Source organism: Orbicella faveolata, unplaced genomic scaffold (genome assembly GCF_042242905.1).
Source record: "Orbicella faveolata isolate gen_17 unplaced genomic scaffold, um_ofav_v1 contig_24, whole genome shotgun sequence".
Classification (NCBI taxonomy): Eukaryota; Metazoa; Cnidaria; class Anthozoa; order Scleractinia; family Merulinidae; genus Orbicella; species Orbicella faveolata.
Genome location: NW_028301552.1, coordinates 25,523,368 through 25,543,125, shown reverse-complemented (window position 1 = coordinate 25,543,125; position 19,758 = coordinate 25,523,368). Strand labels below are relative to the sequence as shown.

Genomic DNA, 19,758 nt, shown 5'->3' with positions numbered 1-19,758 from the left:
TTTTAAGGCTAGGTGAACTTTTTTGCATAACTGATGAAAACTGAAAAGTCTCTTCATAGAATGACTACTCGATATATTTCTAACTGTGTTGATTTGTCGTTGTTGGTGCCTTCAATTACCTAGCCTTAATAGTTTCCAAATAATAAAGAAAGAGGGAAAATCGATGGTTAAACTGATAACTGTTTACATAACACATTATTCCCTGTCATATTTTTCGTCTCAATCCCCGTAAAAGGTACCACGAAAGCTCTCGTGGTGGACCTTTTGAAGATTAACCCCGAAAATGTACCACGAGCACCCCAGTTATTTTTAGTCTCGATTTCAAACAGTCTTACTCTATTTTTCAAGAAAACTTGCTTCCTTGGTCTGGCTGGATCACGTTAATAAAACCTCTTCGTTTCATTTCGTGTATTTAATTGATTCGTTTTCCATCGAGATCAAAATCGAGACACATGCTAAAATTTACTTTAAAAGACCAGTCTCCTTTCGAATATTTGCGGGCTAATCGAGTGTATATAAACGGGAAAGACAAACCCAGCTATGTCTCTATTATAAGCAAGTGTCTAATCCTCAATAATCTAGTAATTCCAATTGGAGCTAACTGAAAATAAATATTACGTGACGCCAGTCACGTAATACATGTAGCGTGTTTGAACTTATATTTTGGGCTTTGTCTGTAGTTTTGTGTACCTTGCGGGAAATAATGAAACAATGTTGTAATAACGACATGGATCAACTCTCTTTTTGTGTATTTCCCACAAAGCAAGGCCCACAAATGGAACAAAAACAGACTAGAGTGCTCAACAATAGAGTTCTTTGAACATACCACATTATTCAAATTTGAGAAGAAACTGTCGCGAACTTTTACATTTTACCTATGTGAACCTCGATTGTCCAGAAATTTTTTTCCATATTATTATAGTAGAAACGACACTCTTTTGCACAGTACTTGTTTTAGTTCCATATCGGATATACCAAGATGCGTTTTGAGCCCGTAAAAACTACGCAATTTTTGCCATTTTCATAGGGGCTTTAGAAGGCAATTCTTCAACGGTCGACGGAATCCTTCAAAATGCTTGAAAAATTTAAAACTTCCCATTGATAGATAGAAGAAACTTAAAGCTCTTATGCTAAGTTTACCCTGAGTTCTAGTTTTGTAAATTGTTTCAATCCGAATACCGAGAACTTTGTCAATTTTCCAGATATTTTTTGCATGTTTAATGAGGCAAAAAGCTATATTTCGTTTTTTGCGAATTTCTTGAAGACTTTAAATTCTAAGAAAATCGTAATAATACTTTCGAAAGTGGCTCCCTAAAAGCGTTCTTTAGGCAAAGTTTCAGGAATTTCGATTTTTCCAACCTGGCCAGCCACTCTCGATATTTTCAGTCAGTGACTCTTAAGTCTTGGTTGCTTGAAAGACAAAATTTTATGTTGAAAGTAAAGCTTCTTTTATTCACATAAGCAGTATTGCTTTATTTAAGCTGTTTTTGATTGCCTGGTTGTGGGAATATTGCACTTTTTTGGACGGTTCTGTGGTTAGCTTGAAGTCCTCGCCTTGGCCAAAATACACCCAGTACGGAACTATTTTCCAAAAATGCAATACTAAGGAATCGCCTTAAGTCATTTGTGCCTCAATCACCCTACTCTGCATATGCAACATCACTAACTCAACCTCACTTTGATTACTGCAGCCTAGTCTGGAGTAATTGTGGCAAAACACTATCTAACAGGCTACAAAAACTACAAAACCATGCTGCATGAGTAATAACTTCATCGTCGGGCTATGACGCTGATGTCGATTCCTTGTTTGACAAACTCAGCTGGAAAGACTTGCAATTTCAAAGTCAAATTCAGAAAGCTCTAATGGTTTTCAAGTCTTTAAACGGTCTGGTTTCTGAATATCTCACTTCTAAATTTGTAACACGAAATGAATCAAATTATGCTCTGAGGGACTCTGTTAACAAACTTGTTGTTCCCTCTCCGAGAACTAACTACATGAAAAATAGCTTTAGTTACAGCGGCGCAACCCTTTGGAACAGCTTACCCTGTAATCACGGAAATCAGGATTATAAGTAGAATGTTGCTGTAAGTTAATATGATATTAGGATTAGAATTTTAGGTTCAGGATCTTAGACATGTTATTCTTACCGCATTTAAATAATGATTAAAGATTAAAGACTAAAGATGACATTTCTCACAGACATAAAATATACCATCCAGTAGGTCGTATTACAAGTTTCCTTGTTTTCTCATTTAAGTTTAGAACGTACTTTAAAAGCAACCTAAACAAATTCATAGGCTGCATTACCTAAATTGACATGATGTATTTTACATTTTAATGCTGTTTACATTTTTTCTGCATTTCCTTTGAAAAATACTGCAGCAAAGTGATTGGAAACTCTTGTTCTCTCAAAAAATTAACATATGCTTGAAGGCTAATCTTGACCGTACCAGTTTGTGTAGTTGTGGTGGAAATTACAACTAAAAGAACCTTTATTCAGCCAGTGTTTTAAAAAGCAGACTTAGGAACCTTATAGCCAATGAAAGCTGTTTTTCAAAACGTTTTCTTCAGACCAAAAAGTTCAAGTACCTGATCTATTCCGGCATATTTGAAAGTTTCAAATGCGAAATAGAAAAGGTGTCTCAATCACAGTAAGCAAGTAACTCAAGAAAATCATGTCAATCAAAGCTATATAAATTGACTCTGTATCTCAGCCTTGATTTGATGCATAGTTTTGATATTACGTTTTTGGCACATCCAAAACATACATTCAAGGTTTGAATTTCCTAGTCTAGATAATAGAATCTACATTGCAAATAATAAAATTGGTATGTAAAAAATCATCGTCATTCGTCATTCATCATTATCATTTTATTTCTTAAAAAAACCTACATTTTACTGTTGGACTGGCCCACGGATAGCTATGCTATTCTAGGCGGGCTAGTCTATCAATAGTTACAAATGATTTATTATTATTACTTTTATTACTATTATTATTATCATGATAAATAGAGAAAAATAGAAATTTAGAAAAAAAGTGAACAAAATAAAAATAAAAAGTGGGAAAAGAATGTGATTTAATAGATAATATATTTTTTTGTTTGTTTGATTGTTGGTTGGTTGTTGTTTTTTTTTACTACTGCTACTGGCATTTTAATTTAGAAATGATCCTGCAAACCTCAATGAAGGAATCTTCATCTTCGAGAACACTTAGTAGTTTGTTTTTAATTCTGAGTTTGAATGATTTCTTTGGTAGTTCTAAAAATGGTAATGATTTCATTAGTGCGTATTTCTTTGCTGGTAATTGAACATGGTCTCGTGACTATCACGTGACGTAATTTAAGACTCAAAGACAATGGTTAATTTGGTGTGGTATTAAAAAAGCAAGACATGAGGCATAGTAATCCCAGAATGCAAAAAAATTGGTATTTTGTATCAGCCTCGTTTCCATGTAAGGGCCTTGTATGCCATATTTTTGACATGCGCATTCCGTGGTTCTGGAAGAAAATTTGGCATGGCTCCATATCATGAAATATTTGTCTTACAGACGTTAGTAACCTGGGCAAGTTTGATGCTTTTATCAAAAAACGAACAATTTAGTCCCTTGACAGCTGGACTATAATGGAAGGTACAAGAGATTTGATTCTCATGCAAGAGACGAATATGGTAGAAGCCATTCCTCAGGTACATGTGTACTACTAGAAGTACCATCCATTGAGAGCTTAGTACAGTGTTTCCAGACTATTATAAACACTCACTCTGTGACAATTATGAACTCAGAGGGGTGCAGATTAGTACATATGAAATAACTGCAATGAATAGGGTGAGAGAAGAAGACAGTGACCTCAATCTGCTCAAACACATAGGTGATGTCACAACTCAAATCAACTTCACTACGATTACCATAGCTTTCACTCTCATCTATCGGTCAGTTAAAATAAGCAATGATATTTCTGTGAGACATGCATCTGTACATGCTATTTTTAGAATTGCTGCGTACCGCAAATGATCAAACACTCATAGTAGCATGTCTAGCTACAGCCTGACTTACGATCTTAGATCGTCTTGTTGATAATTGGATTAGTTCTTGTTTATCAGTGAAATGGAAGTTTGCATTCAGATTAAAACAAAATCATTCCTCTTCGATTTTTCATCAGATATCTAGCTTTATTCCATTTATCTCCAGCAGTAAGTAAAAAACACAAATTTTATATTTGCGAGGAAACAAGGGTATCAAGTTACAAAAGTTGGTGTGAAAAGTAAAATTGTCACATTTGCTACTTCTGCATATTATTGAATTTAGAATGACTGAAACTTGGTGTAAAACACCACAATAAAATTCAAAGCCGTCTTGACAAACGGTAATTGTAAGTTATTTTTGGACCTTGAAAGAAAATGCAAACATGAAACACAGACAATGCTAAGATTATGTCTTATCAAGTTTTGTGCACTCATATTCTGCAAGGGATAAAGGCCTAGGTGACTAGAAAGGGAGAGGACGGTATAGGTGAGGGCCCATGTGACTACTGTATCAGAGCCATTAATTATTGCACTATGCACTATCTGAGATTGTCTCACTAGTTTCTATTGCAAAGACCACATCTTGTTTTGCAGTTAACAAAGATTGCAATTATTGCTCAAGGCTTTCTGTCGTCTTTGTCTAGTATAGTGAACAGCATGGAACTTGATCTTGTTCACACCCTTTTTTTTGACCGTGGCCATCACCTCACATGCAATTTCTTGGCAAGTTTTTCTCAGGCTTCCGTATGAAAGCTGGAGTCATGAAATGCAAACGGTTCTTCTTCCTCGTGGTTGTCATTGTTGTTGTCGTAGTATTTCGTTGCCAAATGGGGGCTCGTGGTCTCAGAGGCTCCGAGCAAAGAGTGTGGGAACTGGCAATGAGAATGTGACAGCTTGCTTTTAGTCCATCAGCTGAGGGCATTGTATGGCTCACTTAAGGGGAACAAGTATAACTTAAATGTAACTGGGTGGAAGTTCCTGAGTACATTTGAACGGCTGCATTTTTTTCGAACGGTTGACCTCTGCCGTTTGAATGGCTGAATGTTTTTCTGACCCAGGGTGGTAGTTAAAAGGCTTGTCAGTAGCCATTTGGACAAAATCTCTTGGACAGAATGACATCATAAAATGCAGCGTGGCTGTTGAGTACCGTTCAAAATGGCAGCAACAATGTCAAATTTTGGGTTTTTTCAGAGGTGAATTTCATATGTAAAACCTGCACTTTAGAGGCTGAAACTTCAGTGAGTGGCTAAACTTAGTGTGAGGTTGTTACTGGCATTGACAAAAAATATATGTTTTTTGGAGTGACCTCCTCCTTTAAGCATTATAATCAAAGGCTCCTTGGAGCTACCTACATTGTAAGAAAGCCCTTTCAAAGAAAGCATTTGCCAACTCAGAGAATGAGACAGCCCCCAGTCTCTAGCAGCCTCAATCGTGGCCAAAATTGGTTGGGACTTGAGCTAGATCACATATCCCCCATCCCCCCTAATCAATGTTGGAAAATTTTGCATTTTTTCTAACAAAAAGGGGTAAAAATCACATGATTATCAACATTGTAAGTTGGGGGAGGGCAGAACTTGCTTGCGGTCCCAACTTTTTTGTCTAGGATTGCTGGCTTCTCCAGTGGGGTGTTGTTTCTAGTGAAGTGAATGGAGTTGGAAACATTTTGTTCTGCATTAAGTAAATTTTTGATTTATCCCTAGTGTGATTTTTATTGATTTTGTTTTCTGGTTTTGATCAATTTCCTTGCTTTTATTTTCATTTATAGGTTTCTATCTGAATATTCCCTTTAAATTTTTTGATATCACCCAAGGACAAAAGGCACGCTTACTAAGTCCTGTTATTTCGTCTGGATCTGCTCATTGTCTTAAGTTTTACTATTACATGGGTGGAACTTTTGTTGGAGAACTGATTGTCTACACACAGAAAAATGGTGAACCTTTGTGGCAGCTCATAGGTGACCAAGGACCTGTTTGGAAGAAAGGTGTTATTCCTCTGAACATTACAGAAAAATTTCAGGTACGTTACTGGTAATGTTAATATCAATGTGTTTTATTAAGTGATGAAGTCGTGTGCCAGCTCTTTATGTTGGCACAAAGAAACTGAGGATGAGAGGATTAGAGGATGTTAAGATTTATCCCTTCGAACTGAAGTGCACTGGGAACCAACTAAATGAAAACAATGTCATTTTGCAATTGTCCATCTTTGTTTTGCTAATGTGCAGATGTTTGATACGCAACTGGTTAATATGGATAGAGGATTCGAGTCTGGAGTGTAGGAGTGAGTATTGTACTTTATCCGATAAATTTGAGCTCGCTAACAAACACATCCAATCTTCAAAACACAAATTCGACATGCAAATCAACTCAAGCCTCAGAGATGGACAATAATTTTCAAGGTCAGATCAGTGTCTGTTGAGAATGTACCAGATCAATCCCCAGGCACATTGGACAGAAACCAAACACAGTGTCTTGACATGATTAATCAAAGTGGCTGAATCACTCAACTTTGAAAATGGATCGTCCAGAAACAGTGACAATTTTGATGCCACTGACTTGAAGTTTTAATTTTCCCAGGCGATGTCAGTCATCTTTTTTCTTTCTTTGTTACCTCTTGAGAGAAAAACAATTATCCAATGTAGAGTCATAGTACCACAAGGACAGCCCAGCATCTCGTCTGCTCAACAAAGTTAAGCCCTGTTCAGCGGGGTTTATTCTTGGATGGGTTACCAAATAAGAATACCCCATGTTGTAATAACAAGCCTGCAAATCGTTTTTGTCTATAAGCAGGTCATTTGTCCGGCCAAGGACAAGTTTTGAACTGACAAAGAGCCAGTCTGGTGGGACAAAATTTTGTTGTTGTTACAAATTTAAAATAAGAGACATTTTATACATTTTGGTATTTCAGTGTAGACCCTTCGCCAAAATGTTGCTTGCAAATTCAAATGGCTTAAAAGTAAAGTCAATCGGGTGAAAAATCGATACTAGCACCAGAAAGGGGACCTTTACATTAAGTCAGGTATTATTTTACAGATGAAAATTGAAAAATGCACAAACATTAATACCCCTATGGTAATAGATGTCCAACAGTAGCAATTAAATACTGAAAGAATGAAAGACGTGAATGCAGCCATAACACTACTGGAAAAATGACCTGAAAAAATTTCAGGCTCTGAACGTGATTCGAACCCATGACCTTTGTGTTATCGGTGCAACGCTCCACCAACTGAGCTATCAAAGCCACAGGTTACAAACTTTTGTGAGGAAAACAAAGTTTGCGTTCACTCACTTGGTCTCACTTTGTATTTGTTTTTTTTCCCGCGTATCAAGTTTCCCATAATGTCTAAGGAAAACCATGGGAAAATCCTGCATGGACAGCTTGTCAGTATAAAACTCACAATAACATTCAGAGAATTGAAGATTGGCTGAAATGTATTCTTCTACTTTCTAGTGCAGAGTGCACTATTGGGATGGTTTGGGGGTTGATGTTGCTAAAGCACTATGGCAATAAGGCAACAAGGCACTATGGCAATATGGCAATAAGGTACTATGGCAATATGGCAATAAGGTGTAAAGTTTAATGTTTGTATAATTAATTAATTTCAATTAACTAATTAGGCTTGCAGCAAGGGGGGTAGGATGGGGTAGATACTTGTGAGCACTACGTAAAATGAGTGGTGCATGTACCTACGTTACCTCTTTGATCACTTCAAAAAGCTATATATTTATTTCAGAGAGCCCCTTGCTCTCCTTGTGGTATTTTTCTCTTTAAAACAAAACCGATATTTGCTCTAAATGCATGCGTAGATTAAAAAGTGTTAGTGTCAACTACATATCAGGTGGAAGATACATTTTTTACAAGATCACACACTAACGTTGAGTGCCTTTCCTTGTGGTAGAACCTAATAAGTCATACGCGTGCATTCTAGCATCGTTAGCACGATACAAAAATGCTACTGTGACTGCATGTCTTTTAGAATTACGCCTAACTTGAAGAAATATCATCTGTTGTTTCCAAACTACACTAGTGCGTTTATTTCATCCTTTAATTGTCTCTATCAAAGAGACCAAAATGTTCATACCCACAGCCAAAACTCTACTGGGTAAGTAGCATTAAAACTTGTCAAATTGTATAAAAAACCCAGGAAACTGCTCAAATATTGCTGCAGACTCCGTGGTACCTACTGAAAGCATAAATGTTATCAGTCTCTGATGGGACTCATTCACCGATGAAGGATACAATCTTGTTCAAATAGCGCTGTTTACTCTCAATACTTCTTGTTGAAATGTTCTCAGTTGTATTAATCAATATCAGTGTGTATTTTAAATTTAAGTGGTTTTATTGTTAATGCCAAAGGTGGCAACAGAATGTGCTGTTTCTGTGACAATTTGATAATTAGATTAGTTCTTGTTTATTGGTCAAAAGAAAATTTGCATTTTAAATAAAGCAAATCGTTCCTCTTCCATTTCTTAATCCGACATTCAATTTTCTTCCATTTATCTCCAGCTGTGGAAAGAATACAAGCACATCTTGGGTGTTTTCGAGAAAACAAGAGTTTCAGGTTACAAACTTTTGCAAGGAAAACAAAAGTATTAAGTTACAAACGTTTTTGTGAAGAGTAAATTGTCACGTTCGCTGCTTAAATTATTAATTTTTTGAGCAAAAATCAACGTAAAACACTACAGTAAAATTCAGGAGCTGTCTTGACAAATGGTAATTAATTTTAAGTTGAAAGGCCGTGTGCAAGAACGTCCCTTAGATTTTTCGGCCATTTTTGAAAGTGCTCAAAACTAGCTGAATTTTGGCATGTGGGCTTCGTTTCGCCTGAGAAACATTGCTCTGAAGTTTTTTTCACTGGGTTGCTCTTCGTTCTCAAGAAATAACGTATGCAAAAAAGGCACACAGGTTGGAAAAACCGAGTGGTTTATTGCATACGCAATATCTCGAGAACAAAGCAAACTTTAGCGCGAAAACTACAGGACATTGCTTAACATACCTGAACAAAACTGCATGGGAAATTTCGAGCATTTTCGACAAAGTTCACTTTTGATTAAAATACCTGATGCCCTTTTCCCACCGAGTCCTTCAAGTAAACGAAGCCGGGCCTTTGTTATGATAAACAGAGCCGATCCTTTGGTATAATAGCCAAGCTAAGCCTTTGTTATAAGTCGAAGTCTCACCTTGGTTTATCATAACAAAGGATCGGCCTGCCGCGACCGCAAGGACTTTGATTTCACTTAGAAACCAGCAAAATGTCAATTTCATGCAACTTATATAGGCTCGAATTTGTTGATTTCAGGTCAAAAGTGGTTAAAATGTTGACTCATGTTAACGCGCAACGGCAAGGATGGTGAGTTCTCTTAGAAAGCAGCAAAATGTCAATTTCACGCAACGTAAAAGCTCAAAAATGTCGATTTTAGGTCAAAAAAGGTTTAAATGTTGATTTCATGTTAACCCATGACGGGAGGGTTGTTGATTTCACTTAGAAAACAGCAAAATTTAAATTTCACGCAACATATAAGCTCAAAAATGTTGATTTCAGGTCTAAATAGGTAAAATATGGCGGCCGGAAAATAGTGTTAACATCTGGAACTTAATTTGGTTACCTGGGACAAGGACTATCTGCACTGAACAAATAAACAAAAAATAAGCACTTTTCCAAATACAGCAATGTCTTAAATGGCTAAAAATCCCGAGATAAATACATATTTTTCAACAAACGCGATCGTAGCTTTATGTCACGCACCGCCTAATTTCGAAATTCAAAATGCGCAGGTACCTCTTATGCCTGATGAGGATAACAACTCTTGTGGCTCTTTAGTTTTGGATTTAAGAATTTGATGACTTCACGTGAAAACGCGTTATAAATAGGGCAAACAGATCAACAAATTGAAGGGGTGAGTGCGAAACCATGCTAAGTGACGATTTGGGTGAAAAAAAAAATTTTCACGAAAGGGCTTGAATTTTTGCATGTGGCCTTCAATGTAATAGAAAAACATAGTCCTGCATTTTTCCCGCTGGTTTTTGCTTCATTTATAAAGAGGTCAGTAGGAAAACTGATTGGTTTTTTCGCATACGCAATATCTCGAAAACGAGGCAAAGCTTAGCGGAAAAACTACAGGACATTGCTAAACATACCCAAACAAAACTGCATGCGAAATTTGGAGTGTTTTCGACAAAGTTCACTTTTGATTATAATACCTAATGCCCTTTTCCCGCCAAGGTCTTCAAATAAACGAAGCCGGGCCTTTGTTATGATAAACAGTGCCGATCCTTTGTTATAATAACCAAGCCAAGCCTTTGTTATAAGTCGAAGTCTCGCCTTGGTTTATCATAACAAAGGATCGGCCTGCCGCGACCACAAGGACTTTGATTTTACTTAGAAAGCAGCAAAGTGTCAACAAGGCAACGTATAAGCTCGAAAATGTTGATTTTAGGTCAAAAAAGGTTTAAATGTTGATTTCACGTTAATGCGTGACAGCAAGGATGTTAGTTTCACTTAGAAAACAGTAAAATGGTAATTTCACGCAACGTATAAGCTCAATGATGTTGATATCACGTGAAAACGCTCTTTAAATGGGCTGACAGATAAATAGAGTAACCCTTCTGCACAACGTACGGGTCACCATACATCTGCATGTCCGCTGATCCCAGAAGCTCAAAACACTACAAATCATGCCGATGTGAAATAAAATCAACGCAACCTGGATCACAGATCTATGTTACAATCGATCGCTACTTGTTGGCCATTATTATGTTTAAACAATCTAGTTACCAGTTCGAGAAACATCCGCAGAACGTGATTGCAATGCATGCCGGGAAGGGTCTTTACACCTTGTGTGCGGGAAACATGGCGGTTGATACAAGACAAATTTTATGAGTCTAAAACCAGTTCTCCCTTTCCAAACTTTGACACTAGCAACGCTTGGCAATTGGGCCACGACTCACCAGAGGGTATTTTTCTTGGGCAAGAACTGCTCTTGAACTTTGCTGCCTGGCTCGATCTGACTTCGAATGCTGATAACACGATTACAGTGTATCAGCTGCCTTCGAAGTTTCAGAACACATTTTGATTCTTTAAAACGTGCTGATGACTTCTGGGTTTATCAAGACTTTATGATGCCTCTCAACCACCAGGCAGGCATACAAGGTACTTTAAAACAATGCTTAAGATATTAGTTGACAGAGGTCTAATGCGGCGACTCTTTTTTGCTCGATGTATTTCGTTTGACGCTCGATCGATTCACGTGTTGTCTTCATGTCACAATAACCGATGTAAACAATCTGTTCCCAGATTTCCACTCTATATATGCTATGAGATTTGATTTTGACGTCATACACTATAAATAGTCTGCCTGTTTGCTGTTCAACAAATAAACTCCTAAAGACATGGCTAGGAAAAGCCAAGTATTTTTGCATACGTTATAGCTTGAAAATGAAGCAAAAACCAGCGACAAAAATACAGGGCCGCATTTTACTATTACATTGAAGACCACATGCAAAAATTCAAGCCCTCTCGTGAAATTTTTTTTTCACCCAAATCGTCACTTAGCATGGTTTTGCACTCATTCCTTCAATTAACCCTTCTGTGCAACATACCGGTCTCCATACATCTGCATGTCCGCTGATCCCAGAAGTTCAAAACACTACAAATCATGCCGATATGAAATAAAATCAACGCAACCTGGATCGATCGCTACTTGCTGGCTGTTATTATGTTTAAATGAAAAAAGCCGAAACAATCTAGTTACCAGTTCGAGAAACGTCCACAGAACATGATCGCAATGCATGCCGGGAAGGGTTTTTACACTTCGTGCGCGGGAAAACATGGCGGTCGATACAGCACATCTCTTTTTTGTTTGATGGTATTTCATTTGATGCTCGATCGATTTGCGTGTCGTGTTGACCTCACAATAACCGATGTAAACAATCTGTTCCCAGATTTCCGCTCTATATACTATTTTCCTCTGACTTTAAGACAGCTAAGATTCATTGGAATACACTATAAACAGTCTGCCTGTTTGCTGTTCAACAAAATAATAAGAAGGTTTCTTTTGTTTTTTGTTCACCAAAAGATCTGCAAAAGATGCCGCTTGGAAAAGTGAGTTTTTTGCATACGTTATTTCTCGAGAACGAAGAGCGCCCCAGCCAAAAAGCTTCAGAGCAATGTTTCTCAGGTAAAACGAAACCCACATGCCAAAATTCAGCTATTTTTGAGCACTTTCAAAATGGCCAAAAAATCTAGGGGACGTCCTTGCACGCCGCCTTTCAGTTATTCTTTGACCGCGAATGAAAATACACACATCAAACATACACACTCCTAGATTATGTCTCATCAAAACCCCTAGCTGACTAACAAGGTCAATACAAACCAGGAGTGAATGGTAGGGGTTATACAGGAACTGTGTTATGAGTACTGCATCAGAGCTATGCATGACACTACACTATCTGAGATTGTCTCACTAGTTCTGAAGGAAATTTTCCCCTGAAAAATTTTGGGGGTCAATTGAAAAAAAAATTTTCATATTCAAATTGGAAGTGCTCGTGACTACAAAGAGTGACTAATTTCTGCATTCACGCTTTTCACAAAAACATGAATGCTTTGCATCTGTACTGTAGACAGCTTTGCTGGTCTTCTCAAGCACGGAATATCTGCCACGGAACCACTAATTCGTAGCTTAAATTCTTCATTTCTGGCAAATGATTCCTGGTCACAAATGGTCACTACGGCAGCAAACAATGCAAGGCTGTGCGGAGACTGGGGTTGGCGCGAAAAATCATGTGGTTCTACAGGCCGTAAAAATGGCATTTTGGCAGTGTATTCAGTGATTAAACATGAAGTGATCCTGTAAAAAGGCAAGGACACACCTCCTTTGAAGCATTTTGTTGGCTTTTTTTGTGTAACGGTGGAAAACCGAAATAATGATTACACAACAGTAGAAGTTGTGAAGAAAAAGGTTTTTTTTTGTTAAAACAACAGCGTCATTTACGTAGAATAAAACGTAGTAAATAAAGAAATACAGTGAAAAACAGACTTCTATCAATTAACCCTTTGGAAGAACAGCAGAACGGCAGAAGAACGGCAGTCAGTTCACTGTGGTTGAACATTCAAATTTCTCCCCTAACTGAAATAGCAAAGCCGACACTTGCTTTCAACGAGCTATCTGTTTCCATTTGTCTGAACATGCCGAGAACAAAGACAAATCTCACAAGAGGTGTATTTTGTTAGCCTGCAAACACAGACGGATTTTGCTGGGTTATTCAAAATTATTCTGATTTACAGTATTGTGCAAAAGTAATGAGAGCGAAATGTGCAAATTTCGTTCTTTGTGTCCGCGAACTTTCTTTGAAAGTTCGCCCGAAAATTCAAGCGTCTTTTTGCAATGTCTTGAGCATTATTTCTTTAAAACAAAGGACGAAACTTCGCGGCACTTTCAAGACCAAAATGAAAATTCCTTACCAGAGGGATAATTCCGCTTGCAGTATGCGAAATATCGCAGTGCAGTGCACTGACCAGTATTGAGCCATCAATGTATTGTTCTCTTGTGAACAATCATGGTCACGTTGACACTTTACTCCTCTATAACATTCGCTGTTGTTAATGTGTTAATCCGTCTTTCATCCTTTGATCGTTTTCAATGACATGAACTTGCTAACTCAAGCTTTGCCACATCACCGTGCCAGCAAGGCAGGTACAAAAGTCGGACCGCTAGTCCGGGTAAACTCGGACGAAAGTAAAATTCTTAATAAGGTGTTTTTGAAGGCTACTTCACCTCAAAATTCATCCAAAGTGACATCAAATTCAGTGATTGATGGACAAGCAGACATGTTGTTTATCTAGTGCCAGGTTGCCATACAGCCCCACCACGTGCACAGTCCCCTCAGCTGTTATCACATTCGCCATGTTCTTGTCCGCCTGCCATGATGGATAGTATATTATTCACAACAATCCCTCTTTATTTCACGCTCGTAAATAAGAGATGGAGACATGCGACCACACTTGAGCATGTTGGAAGTGCAAAGAAATGGGATTAAGGAAGGAAAAGTGCAGAGACCTTCGGATTGCAAGTGCAAAAGGGAGAGACACGGCTGCCACGACCCAAAGGATTCTTATGCGAAATGAGCCGAAATGAGATGCTTTTATTTAGGCTTATACTGTACTCCCGCTGTAAGAGACTGGCCTGAATAGTTCGATAATAGCTTTGAACCTTCGACGGTAATATCGCAAGGTCACTCAGAGCCTGGGTTCATTGTAGCTGCACCGCGAGTACTTTCGTGAGTAGCATTTCTTGTTCAATGAAAACAGGTTGGCAAACAGACCATTTGAGCTTGTGAGCCTTAAGACTGTAACAAACAAAGTGATATCAGCTTTCTCTGGACATAAGCAAGGTAAGTTTGTGAGAAATGGCTTTGAGATATTACTATCACTCACGATGATATTAACGTTTTTATCGCGCACGTTCTTGTTTTGCTCTGGCTTAATTCATCTTACTACTGGGAATCAATGGGAAACTTAATGAACAGAGTGGATTTTTGCTAGAAAGTTCGAAGGAAAATTCCAGGAGAGCAAATTTTTACTCAAAAAATCGGGAAAAATTATCAGTAGACACGAATTACTGCTCGAAAATTCGTGTCGACTAAAACAATGGGCGGCGGGAAAATTCTTTGAATTTTCTTCAGACTTTTGAGTTGAACAAAACTTCGCCATTTTTCGTTGAAAAACTCAGAAATTCGCGAATTTCGTTGAATTATGCTCTCATTACTTTTGCACAATACTGTATGAGCATCATGATTGTGTAAACAATATGCAAATTGACCAATGCTGAGTTATTTCTCAAACTGTTATATATTCAGAGCAAAGAAATTCGAAACAAAAAGTACCACAGAGAAAAGAAAGAGAACTTGAAAAATGGCAAAGTGAGACTTCGCAGAATATCAACGTTAGAAAGGAGAAGACACAACAACAGCAACATCCTCTTTATTACCCTTTTTTCATTAATTAATACAGAAATATATAAAATATTGCTAAGAATTAGGGTTCTGGCAACCCGAAATAACCACTAGGTTAAAAATGCTGGGTTGCCAGTTTACAAATTGGTTAGTCAAGTTTTGACCGGACACACACAAGTACACACGGTCACACATGCAAAATATAATATAAACCAGAAAGTAAAGAAGAAAAGAAGCTGAAATTACATGCGTAATCTATTACCTTAAATAAAAAAAATGTATTTGAACTGAAGAATGAAGAATATCAGATAAATAATGGTAAGTCATTGCAAAAGCAGTGATATTATCTTTATGTGAAAAAAAAATAGAATTGACTAGTAGCTTTGGAGAAAGCTCTGTTTCAGTTTAACTTTGAATGATGAAATTGGCAAGTGCTTTATATCATAATCAATAGCATTCTGAAGCTGCAATTCCAGTGAAGAATGCTGCTTTCCAAAGTCTGAACTGCCAATTTCAGGGTCTTATTATCAGTCCACAGTGCTTTCCTGTCTTCATCATCTTTCTTCGTTTTCTTTAGCAGATCATCGTATTTCGCATCAACGATCTTCACTTGTTTAATTGCTTCATTGAGCGACTTTCTCAGCTCAGCTACGGTCAAGTTTAATGGCACCAGCTTCTCATTGAGTTTTTCCACTAAAATAGTCAATAATTGCTCTGTTGTAATAGTAGACATTCTGGTATATAAAAAGTAACTAATGAAATACACAAAGGACACAAAATAGTCAAAAACGAAACGAATAAAACAAGATTTTGGCCAGTATCCAGCAGAAGCCAAAAAACACGGCCATCTTTTTTTCTGACCCAGGCTCTTCTCAAGAAGGAAGGTTCATGGCTGAATGCATTTAAAACAAAAATTATGACCGTAAAAGGGCGACTGAATTTGAGTAGCGGGATTACAACAGCAGCCAATGCTCACCTTACAGACTCTCTTTTAGATAGCTGGCTGAAGAATAACCATATTACCGTGGATATAATAGTATTTTGTTTTGGAGCTGGCATTCAACTTCTTTGCGATGTACAAATCCAGCGACGTTAATAATTTACCGGCTGCATGTCATTGTCTCCCACATTATGACCTTTGCAGTCTGCTTGTATCTGGGGTCTTTTACGAGTTGCAGTTTCCAAACTTATTTCTCAACAGCATTCATCTAGAAAGAGTAAAGAGACTCTATTTTCTTTTCTGGCATCGAAAGTACTGGACATGACATTTTAAGGATGTAATTTGAGAAAACAGCTTGAAACATACAATACACTTTAGCAGGTGGAAAAACAAATTTTTGAAGTTGAAACAACAAAAAACAGTCAATTATTCTTCTAAACTCTTTTCCTGAAGCTATCGTTCATTTAGTTCAAAAGGTATTGCTTACTTCTAAAACAAAATGGGAAATTACACCCAATCGCTCTCCAGAATTTTGTGGCAACTTGGTACACGCTAAATGAAATTAGAAAAGTACCACAAGGTGAGTAAGGGGCTTTCTGACACAAGTATATAGCTTTTTGAAGTGATCAGTGAAGTAACGTAGGTACATGCACCACTCATTTTACGTAGTGCTCACAAGTATCTACCCCATCCTACCCCCTTGCTGCAAGCCTAATTAATTAATTGAAATTAATTAATTATACAAACATTAAAGTTTACACTTTATGGCCATAGTGCCATAGTGCCTTATTACCATAGTGCTTTAGTGATGTCAACCCCGAAACTATCCCAATAGTGCACTCTGCACTAAAAACCAGGTGAGTTTGAGAGATGTTATTTGGGCAGATTAGCGGCTTCTTTCACACTTGATCTTCAGAGAGGTCATTTATGTATTTCACTGATAGCCTTTAGCCAATTGATGAATGGAAGATCATTAGAAAAATTGCAGTGAATTTTCGGGAACAGCAAATTATCATTCGAAAAATCGCTGAGAATTTTTGGGAGGACCAAATTATTGCTCGAAAGTTCACTGTGAATTACCCCACACCATGAATTATTGCTTGAAAATTCACATGGACTGGATCAATAGGTGCCACGAAAATGCCGGGAAATTTCCTTGAAATATTGTTCCAAATGAAATTTCTTTGAAAAGCCAAGAAAAGCCAGGAATTTCGTCGAACTTAACTTGCATTACTTGTGCACAATACTGTATTTAATACAACTTAGAAGCGTTTCAACAAGAAGTATTGATGGTAAACAGCGCTACCACACTGAGATTATATCCTCCATCGGTGACCAAGTTCTCTCAAGGACTGATTGAATTAATTCACACTTTCAAAAGGTGCCATGAAGTAAGCAGCAATATTTGAGAATTTTCCTGTTTTTTTTTTGTACCATTTGACAAGTTTTAATGCCACTTACTCAGGAAAGTTTCGGCTGTAGATAGGAACTTTTTAGTCCCTTTGATGGAGGCAATTAGAGGATGAAATAAATACCCTAGTGCAGTATGCGCTCCAAGAAAGTTTTTTAACAAGAAGACGGTATTAGACATAAAGCGAGCTACTCAATTGAAACCTATCTAGCATTCTCAAACTCATTAATAATTCATAAGGTCAACTACCAACCACAAGATGTATACCACATCACGTGCACGTGTTTGGATACCCAATGAAAAACAGTATACCACTCTCCAGTGAGAGTGGTATATACCACTAAAATATGCACAATGACAATTTGCACAAAATCAATGAATATTTATTACTCAGAAGTAAGCTTTTACAATGTGTCTCCTTTTGTTTTCAAAGTCACACCCATTCGTGTTGCTTCTTTCATTTCTGCATCCAAAACAAGCCGAAATGTCACAAACCTAAGAAAGCGAAAGAAAAAAGTAGTATTAAAAACAATGCACACAAGTAGTTTACGCGAACCAAATTTTATCCCCAAAAAATGTAACTTACCTTCGGTCGGACATGTCCAAAGGGTTCAATGCAGCACTTCCATTTACATCAGAAAGGTGGTGCTTCAGTCCGCAAATAATCAAGTACAACTAATGGGAAGGGTAACGTTCCCCAGAGGAATTGTTTACTTCTTGAACGAACTTCGACAGCCAGTAGTTGAGACTGCATGCAGGCATAATTATCTGTAATGGCCATTTCCAAAGTTTGCACTCTTTCTTCAAAGTCTTTCGTGGTAAAAAGACCGCCGGGTTCCAAAGTACAGGACTTCACTAATCGATGCGGTTTCCATTCCTCGAAAACCTTACACGACCATTTGGCTTTATAAGCTGTTGATTTCGGTACTGCATTATCAACACTTTTTGGCTACCGAAATCTCTCGAACGACTTTCTTGTGATATACATCCTGACTGAACGACAACTTGTAAATGCTGGCAACCCCAGCAACTTTCACATCTCAGAATAAATTAAATCGCACCGTAAATGCAAATTAATTACGCCGGTAAAAAATATCATTGATATTGAAATTATCGAGGAAGGGATGTTAGACAGCAAACAATTCTAATTGGAAGTCTTTGTTTATTATTTCTTTTAGAGTGATCATGAGAAGTTATTTCCAAAACTTGTGCTTTGTGTTTCATCGGAGTATCCAAACACCTCGAAACAAATAAAAGCACTCAGCCTACGGCCTTGTGCTTTCATTTGTTTCTCGGTGTTTGGATACGCCGATGAAACACTCGCTCTTGTTTTGGAAATAGTACTTCACAAACTGAAACATTTTATAACAATTTTGTACAAACTTAAATGGTTTGGACTTAATTCTCAAGAACTGCATGTAATGCAAACGGTATTGATTAAAAACTGCAAATACCATCATGGATGAAAGCCCCCTCACAATCCCAATACTGCATTCTGCAGTAACCTAGTTGCCGAGTGGCTAATACTCTTGTCATTCAAAATGTCATGTAATATGAAAAGCAATGCATGCCCGTGCAAAAATGTTGTAAAACGTGATGCTAGTGGAAAGAAAGGCATGCTGCCCAACTGCAAATGCCTTTTCAAGTAGATGGCAGCTAATTTTGCTCATATCCAGGCTGAAAATGTTCACAATGTCCAAAATATGTGTTTTTGGCAAAAAGCTCCGCAGTCAATGGGTTAACCACGTAAGTAACTTATTTGAAAATGAAATTTCAAATTTCAAATGAAAACAAATGAATAGCTGAGTGTGTTAAACCCAATGGTCTTTACTCCATTTTATAAAATTATTTTGCTGCTCTGTGAACAGTCAAGATGAATAAAAGATTTCCTGCAATTTGATTAGTTTTTCAAGTGATACAGGTTGTTTCTTTTCATTCAGAGTGTTCACACAAGTTAATGTTTTTAATTAGTGGTGTTTTCTATGTAAGAAAAAAAGGGGGTTTAGTCAAGCCTTGTTTGGTCTATAATAGACACACTTAAAATTAAGTCACCACATAAGTTGATTTTTAGATATGAAAGTTAATTGAATCATTTGTAGAGAATTTGTCAAGAAGTTATGGGAAATTGAGGAGTTTTTCAGGAGAGATTCAAAATAAAGGTCTTCAAGGATATTTAGTTACGCTCTAAAAATAAATACAACAACGTAACGTGCATCCCAGTTCACTTGAAGCCAGCACAGAGTTTTGCATACATGTAAAAATTGCAAAAAACTAACCAACTTTCATTTCAGATTTTCAAGGTAGAAATTACAAAATAAAACGAAAACATACCACATGAATTATGTACTTTACACTCTTCCTTGATGGTTTCTAGTTTTACAGTTGTAGATTTGCAACACTCTTGCACAATAGAGCACTGTAGTTATCAATTAAGTTATA

At 37.3% G+C, this 19,758-nt stretch overlaps 1 protein-coding gene across 3 annotated transcripts in view; it reads left to right on the top strand.

Annotated features, from left to right (window-relative positions):
• Window positions 1–19,758, top strand: part of LOC110047269 (scavenger receptor cysteine-rich domain-containing protein DMBT1-like) — a 131,035-nt gene that overhangs the window by 35,772 nt on the left and 75,505 nt on the right. For all 3 annotated transcript variants that reach the window (XM_020753018.2, XM_020753017.2, XM_089291579.1), the window contains exon 5: window positions 5,787–6,037. In XM_020753018.2, the coding sequence (XP_020608677.2) occupies window positions 5,787–6,037 (251 nt within the window). The remainder of the gene's footprint in view (window positions 1–5,786; window positions 6,038–19,758) is intronic.